Raw genomic sequence first — 7,731 nt, 5'->3', positions numbered from 1 at the left:
TTTAGTCCGATTTGGTTATCTCCGAAAGGTGATTTGTACAAGAATAAATGTGGTTTAATTGAATCCAAATGACCACATTTCTTTGTTGCAGTAAGTGGTTATGTCTTAAGTCCGACGTGGTTATTTCATAAAGGCGTTTTGTATAAGAATAAAAGTGGTTTAATTGAATCCAAATAACCACATTTCTTTGGTGCAATTAGTGGTTATGCCGTAAGTCTGATGTGGTTATCTTCTAAACGTGTTTTGGACAAGAATAAATGTGGTTTAATTCAATCCAAATGACCACATTTCTTTGGTGTAGTAAGTGGTTATGTCTTAAGTCCGATGTGATTATTTCTGAAAGAAGTTTTGTACAACAGTAGAAGTGGTTAAATTCAATATCAATTATCACATTTCTTTGGTAGAGTAAGTGATTATCTACTAAGTGTTAAGTGGTTTTTTTACTAAATTGCTTATGAACAATTTTCTTGTGGTTTTTGAGGATACGTTCAGAAAGGAGTTTTGTACAACAATATAAGTGGTTAAATTCAATATCTATTATCACATTTCTTTGGTGTAGTAAGTGGTTATATAATAAATGTTATGTGGTTTCCTTCTCCTGTAAATGTAGGGACTACTATATGGTTGACTTCCAAACTTTTATATATAATCAAACTTATATTTTAAACCATGAAGCATTTTATATTGAATCATAAGATTCATAAACATTAAAAAGTACAACATATTCTTCATTATTCTTCATTACACAAACTAAACAACCTGAAAACCAATAACAAAAATTGTATCCTAATCAATCATATTTCATGGAGTATGTGTTCAATATGTACATCAATAAAGTCATGTGGACCTTCTATTACAACTTTTTCCCCTTCTTCAATGTATTTAACTTGTTCATATTCTCCTACTTCATGATTTCATCATTGCCTATAGCATCCCACATTTCTTCATGACCGTACTTCGATGAACATTTTCTTCGTGTAATACCCACTGATGAACCATCTGTTGTCGTAGAAGTTGTAATTGTTCGTGCACTAACCAACATAGAATATCACAATTATACCATATATATCTGTAAAACCATACTAGCATAGCATATGTATAATATCATCATGATCCGTTCTCACATAATAACCTTTAATTTCTAGCAATCCATCATTTAAGATTAACAACAAGAATTGTTTATTTACTCAAATGAACTCAGTTTTNGAACAACCAATTTCATATATATAAATCACCTATTTAAACCACCTCAAACATCTATTAACATCACATTTCATACACGTTAATCCAACCGCCATGGTCAATGCTAAACTTATGTACATGTGATTTTACACCAATTACAATGAGTCTTTTATGCAAGTTTCTTAACCAAAACAGGAAAGATTTTTTTTTTTCTGCAGCACTTTTATACTAAAAAAGCAAAGATTTTACGGTACTAATAACAATCAAAACAACAACAAACAACAATGTTTTATACAGGATTTTTAAAACAACAGAAAGACTTTTTTGGTGTAAAAACAGCAAGGAACTTAAAGCATTTATAATACTTAACAGACAAACTTTTTGACAGCAAACAACAAAGTTTTTATGGAGGTTTTACAGAAGACAACAAAGGTTTTTTCAAAATTGTAGTATAGAACAACAGTAATTTTCTGCAGCATTTTTATGTCAAAANAGCACCCATTTTTTTGCAGAATTTTATTCTAAAACAGCACTGCAGAATTTTATTTTAATATAGCAAACAATAAAGTGTTTTACATAGATTAAAAAGAGCAAAAAGCAACATACATAGAAGCCCCTCTCAAAAACTAACAAAGAAGTAAACACGGTTATGTCCAATGTTAGACATTTTTCATGCCATCGTCCACTGACACTGATTATGTCCCATGCTCCTATCCTCCCCTTTTCCCATTTGCATCAATTTGGCACAATCTAGCAATCATATTCATGATAATGCAATGTTATAGATAGATAAACCTAAAAGAAGTGGTTATGACATTTATTGAACTCAGCCAACTATGCATAGTTAATTGCCAATGTCTAAGAAGCTACATTCCAGTAATATGCCACATATTGTACAGAACCAGAAGTACATTACCTCCTTAGTACTTAGAGTCTTCATGGAACGTGTTTTATCTTGAGCCCGATATCGTTTGTAAAATCTATATACATTAATAGCAAGAAAAAAAATATCAGCAAACNTTCAAGCATATGTATAACCTTGGAAGGGAAATAAAGAAAAAGAAAATTTCATAAAAAATGGTAAGAAAAACAAAAACACAGTAAAAGGCTCATGGCAGATGATGACCAATGGGAAAAGGTGTTCAATGCAAGGAGACCACTAAATATCTCNGGGGAAGTACATTCTAGAATACATGCCTGAACATTGCTACACAAGATTACACAACATTTCATTGACAAATCTACTTATAAGGACACCAATGTTTCAAATACTAAAGATTAAACAAAATGATTTCTCAGTTATTATCTTTCAAACAAAATCAGCTTGTAAAAAACAAGAAGGCCGCCATTATAACCCTACCTCAAATATACTTACGAGAGACGCCAAAAAAATTGAAACGCCCACGAATGATGATGTAAAACCCCTATACTTCAGAGCTGGCACGAACAAGCAAAAACATTAAACTTCACAGTCAAAGGAAGCCTTCACAACCACCTATTGCGACCACCACAATGATGCTAAACCCTCACACCCATAATAACCTTCACAACCACCGATTCAAGCAGTTCAAAAACATAAATGGAAATGAGTGAGAGAACGAAAATCACCACCGATGAAAGAAATCGTAGGACACCAAAAAACCCTATTCGTGATTTTGATCAACGAGAGAAAGAAGACCCAAAACCCAATTTTATCTTCTTTCCCATTTTACCCACACCCATTGTATAATTTTTTTTCTAAAAAACTGACGTGGACCGTGTCAAATGAATGTATCGTCCACGTCAGCGTGTCAAAGTACCGGAGCCCTTTTAATTTATGCTCTCTCTTAATATCTTTGACTAAAACAACTACACGATCCTGTGATTTAAATCAATATAAAAATCATTTTTAACTTTATGTTATCGTTGAATTAATATAGAAATCAATCATCAGAGTGGAAAAACAAAGATAATAATACGTGTTACAAAATCCCTTTGATTACTTGAAAGATAAAATATGTTTGAAAAAGTATATCATATACAAACTAGTTTATGAAACACCCGTTTGTTTCTCGATTAAATCACATAGAAATAGTTGCTTATTGAATATTATAGAAGGGTTCAATTAACTGATATTGATCACAACCTTTTTAACGAGGATATACTTGAGTGATTAATGAATCAGCAGCAGAATAAGGGATTGAAGAACTGTTGGACTGATCAGAATCATGCTGCTGTCTTAATCTCTCTGTTGTTACTCTTCCTCTCACAAGAGATGCTGGCTGTCTGGGCAACCCTAAAGTTACTGAATAAGCGTTCAATGCAAGCATTATTGTCGCCATTGATGGTCTCTCAACTGGGTTTTCTTGAACGCATAATAAAGCAATATGGATGCATCTCTGAACTTCATTTCTAGAATAAGAACCTCTCAGTTTTGGATCCAATATCTGGAACGGTGTTCGATCTATCCAATTCTTCCAAGCCTGTGCCAAAACTTTAGTTAGACTAAACAACTAAAATATTCCAATATATTTTCCTCCAACTTTTTCCGAATAATATCTGACATAACTAAACCAAAACATGTTAAATGTAGCTCAAAACTTACAAAGCTCAAAAGGTCATCATTATCCTCATGTGATCGATAATAACTTGTGTTCTTCTTGCCACTGAGGATCTCCAAAACCAAGACTCCAAAACTGAACACGTCGGATTTCTCTGAGAATTTCCCATGCATGGCATATTCGGGAGACATGTAACCACTATAAATAAAAAAAGAAAAACTGTTAACACGTAGACTCCAGTAAATAACACGCAAGATTTTCAAATGGGAAATGAAAGATATTCCTGTTCAGAAGCAATTCTTTGAGCTGGTATAAGATATACCATAATCTACAATTACATTTAACTTACAAAGTTCCAACTACCCTTCCTGTTCTTGTATTTTCTTGACTTCGATCTCCATGGAAAACCTTTGCCATTCCAAAGTCGGAAATCTTTGGATTCATATCGGCATCTAGTAAAACATTAGATGCCTTGAGATCGCGGTGTATTACTTTTAGCCGAGAATCTTCATGGAGATATTGAATTCCACGTACAATCCCAACTATAATTTTGTAACGTCTTGCCCAGTCTAGCACTCCATGGTCTTCGTGACCTACAATTTTAACAAAATTGCAATATTCTAAGAACAATTAGGTCAGATAATATCTCCAACAGGATAGCCAGAAGAAAAGGTTTTGAAATAACAAACCAAATAGAAAGTGGTCGAGGCTGGAATTTTGGATAAACTCGTAAACCAGTATCCTCTCCGTTGTCTCCATACAAAAGCCTAACAGTCTAACTAAATTTTTGTGTTGAAGCTGAGCAATAAGTAGAACCTCGTTCTTGAATTCTCTGTCACCTTGAAGGGAGGTTCTTGATAGCCTCTTCACAGCTATCTCTTCTCCATTAGGAAAGGTACCCTAAAACCATTCTTCACATTACCAAAGCTCTACACACTGTATCTTTTACCATAAGAAATTTATTAATTAATTCGTATACCTTATAAACCGCACCAAATCCACCTTCTCCTATCTTCATCTCATCTGAGAAACTATTTGTGGCTGCTTCTACTGTAGCCAAGTCAAAATGCAAAGACTCTTCCTCAGTCAAATATCTCCTAACTGCATTAAAAAGCAATATGAAGTTATAGTAGTTGCAAAAATAAGCACACTATTCAAGCCTTGAAATACATAATTTATCAGACTGGACAACAACTTCAACTTCTATTTTCTTTAGAAAGAAAGAAAAAAAAAATATTACTGCTATCATTCACTTCCTGGACATCCTCACGGTTTTCTCTTTGCCTTCTTCGCCACCAACAGCATCCTATGAACAAGAACAGCGCCAAAATAGCAATCGGGAGAACAATTGCCACAATCATCAATGTACTTTTGCTACCTGTCCAAGGAACATCTTTTAAAAACATGAAAATAAAAAACAAATACTATTCAAACCACAATGAACTTTTTTTTGGAGCCTAAATAAATTTGAAGTTTCATTTTTATTCAGGCCAAATACTAATTTTCGAAAAGTAGATATTTGATAAATTAAATATTTATGTTAAATTTGTTTTTATTGTTTGTGTCAATTTTATTACTCGTATTTATTAAGTTAAAACAAGTATTACATGATGTGGAAAGAATATTGTAAAAGAATTTGCATTAAATCCCTTGTTTATGCTTATAATCCCCGTATTAAAAAATATTATGATAAAAAATGAAGAAAAAAAATTAAAAAATAAAATGAGCAATAAGTTAATAGAGTCAACTTATTAATAAGAAACCAAACCAAAATAAGTATACCTTTTTATCAGAAATTTAAACAAAAAAAATCTTATTGTTGATTAGATAGAAGTTAAAGAAAAAATCAATTATATACAAAGGTTATACTATTTATACTATAATCCTTAAATACATGTGGCCCAAATATAATAGAACCAACTTCCTCCTTAAAGACCGCAAAAACTGGATCACAAAACAACACGTTGACTTAAAGACTGAAATCAGTAAATTGATTGAAAAATATTATTTAACATGCTTAAACTTTTTATATTCATTTAATACTATCATTTTTTATTTTTTATTTTTACTTTTTCTAAATATAAAAATTTACATTTTTATAACCATTTTAATCTTATATTCTATATCAAATGAATATGAAAATATGTCATAATATTATTATTTAAACTCAGACTCAAACTCATAATAATTACTATTATTTCATAGTTTGAATCTCTTTCACACCATCATTCAATTATGAAAAATAATTATTTAATATATCTAAAATTTTTAAATTTATTTGACATATTCTTTCTTACTTTTTACTCTCTTTACTTTTATAACTATTTTACCATTATACTATATGTCAAATAAATGTAAAAATATGTTATGATACCATTATATTTTAATTATGGATTCATTATCCTTCAATTATACATTATCCTATAAAAAATTATGAAAATTATTTTGAATTTGTTTAATTATACTTTTGTCTTAATTTTCAAACAAAAACCTGTATCATTAAATTCACTCTTGTACTTTCGTTCATGACTCAAAATTAAAAATAATCACAGTTTTTGGAATGACCAAGGCAAAAAGTTTTAAAGATAAAAAAGAAAATAATTTCTTTAGATAAAAAAAGAATGAATGTTAAAACAACATATATAACTACGATAATTTCTTCTAGATTTATTACAAAAATCTGTACACCATACAACATATCAAAATTAAATAATAAACAGAAAGCAGAAAGACTATAAACAGTACAGAAAAAGATATCAATGTACTGAATCAAAACGTTTTAGGACTATTGAGAAAAAAAACACTATGGTTAGCGGAGAAGACTCATACTCGATGATATATATATATATATAGTATGCTTATACCTGAAGAAGGAATGAGCACGGTGGAATTGTACAGAAAGGGATGCAGTTGGTATCTGATGGTACATATGGGAAGCAGAAGTCTTGCTCCTCCGCTTCCGTTGCAACACGATGGAATAGCTGCAATTGCGCTTCGAAAGCACGCCTCACAACGACCACTCGTTGAGTCTGGCTCGCACTGCGCCATTCCATACAGCGTTTGCGCGCTCGTCACACTCACCGCACCTGCGGCGAATTTCTTCTCTCCCATGGAACTCTCCAAAGCTTTTCCCTCTAAACTGTTTAACAAGTTCGACAGTAATTGGTTGAAGTGGTCCTGATTTGAGTTAACGGTGCTTCCTTCGTCATTGAGGGGAAACCCGGGAACTATGTCATCATTGTTGAAGGTGCTGTTGGAGTAGATTAGCGTACACTCGTCGTACCAGATGTAGGACTCGGTATCGTTGGGACATAGGCGAGTTATGTTGGCTGCTGCTGCGGCGACGCAGCCATGGCAGACGGTCGCGTTGACGTCGCCGCGGCAGAGGAAACGGCCGTCGATCTCGTCGACGGAGGTTCGGAGGAAACCGCTGTTGGAGGGAAGGGAGGAGTTTGAAACAAGAGAAGAGAGGAGGGTATTCAAGTTGGATTGAAATTTGGTGTTGGGTGAGTAAAAGGTTTCATTGCTGCAGTAGTGGGCACTGTAAATGGCTCCTGATGCAGATGCAAGAAAAAGCATACATAACAGACATAGTAATTGAAGTGTTAACGAGGTTGTACAGAAGTTGGAGGGTAGCATGTTGGATTGAATAATTAATAGGAGAAATTCTGCAGCTTATCTTTTTAGATTATGATAGTGGAAAACCTTTGTGGTTAATATAAAGCTCCCATATGATTTGGAGGGCGCCTTTCCCGACGCGTAGCTTACACGGCCGCGTTTGCGTCATCATTACATGCAAATGGACTTTCGCTGACTTCAAACTCGAACATGTATTATACATAAGACTTAGTCATCTCTAGAGATTCTATTTTCTTAAAAAAAAAAAAATATATATATATATATATATATATATATATATATATATATATATATATATATATATATATATATATATATATATATATAATTAATAACAAGTTTAGTAGGATATACGTGTACAAAAGTTGTT

At 32.6% G+C, this 7,731-nt stretch overlaps 1 protein-coding gene across 2 annotated transcripts; it reads right to left on the bottom strand.

The window, feature by feature from the left end:
• Positions 1-1,605: 1,605 nt before the first annotated feature.
• LOC106772562 (putative receptor-like protein kinase At4g00960) lies at positions 1,606-7,527 on the bottom strand. Of its 2 annotated transcripts, XR_002669452.1 has the most exons (9): positions 6,587-7,527; positions 4,963-5,100; positions 4,702-4,823; positions 4,412-4,622; positions 4,072-4,315; positions 3,767-3,920; positions 3,308-3,644; positions 2,543-2,619; positions 1,606-2,162 (listed from the first exon to the last, which is right to left on the bottom strand). XR_002669452.1 is itself a non-coding variant. In XM_014659051.2 (8 exons), exons 1-7 carry the CDS (start codon positions 7,359-7,361, stop codon positions 3,312-3,314), a joined length of 1,977 nt encoding a protein of 658 aa, XP_014514537.1. In that variant the 5' UTR covers positions 7,362-7,527; the 3' UTR covers positions 1,606-2,619; positions 3,308-3,311. The 2 variants fall into 2 exon arrangements, 1 of the variants encoding a protein (XP_014514537.1); XM_014659051.2 differs by having other exon boundaries at positions 1,606-2,619.
• Between the last annotated feature and the right edge of the window lie 204 nt (positions 7,528-7,731).

This window comes from Vigna radiata, chromosome 8, assembly GCF_000741045.1.
Source record: "Vigna radiata var. radiata cultivar VC1973A chromosome 8, Vradiata_ver6, whole genome shotgun sequence".
In the NCBI taxonomy this organism is placed as follows: Eukaryota; Viridiplantae; Streptophyta; class Magnoliopsida; order Fabales; family Fabaceae; genus Vigna; species Vigna radiata.
This window is presented reverse-complemented; position numbering and strand designations above follow the sequence as displayed.

Bases quoted from the DNA above. Each gene is read 5' to 3' on its own strand.
- LOC106772562 (XM_014659051.2), bottom strand. From the start codon at position 7,361: ATGCTACCCTCCAACTTCTGTACAACCTCGTTAACACTTCAATTACTA. The intron at 5,101-6,586 runs GTATAAGCATAC...TTCCTTGGACAG, and splicing joins CGTGCTCATTCCTTCTTCAG to GTAGCAAAAGTACATTGATG. The intron at 4,316-4,411 runs GTTTGTTATTTC...TTAAAATTGTAG, and splicing joins CCTCGACCACTTTCTATTTG to GTCACGAAGACCATGGAGTG.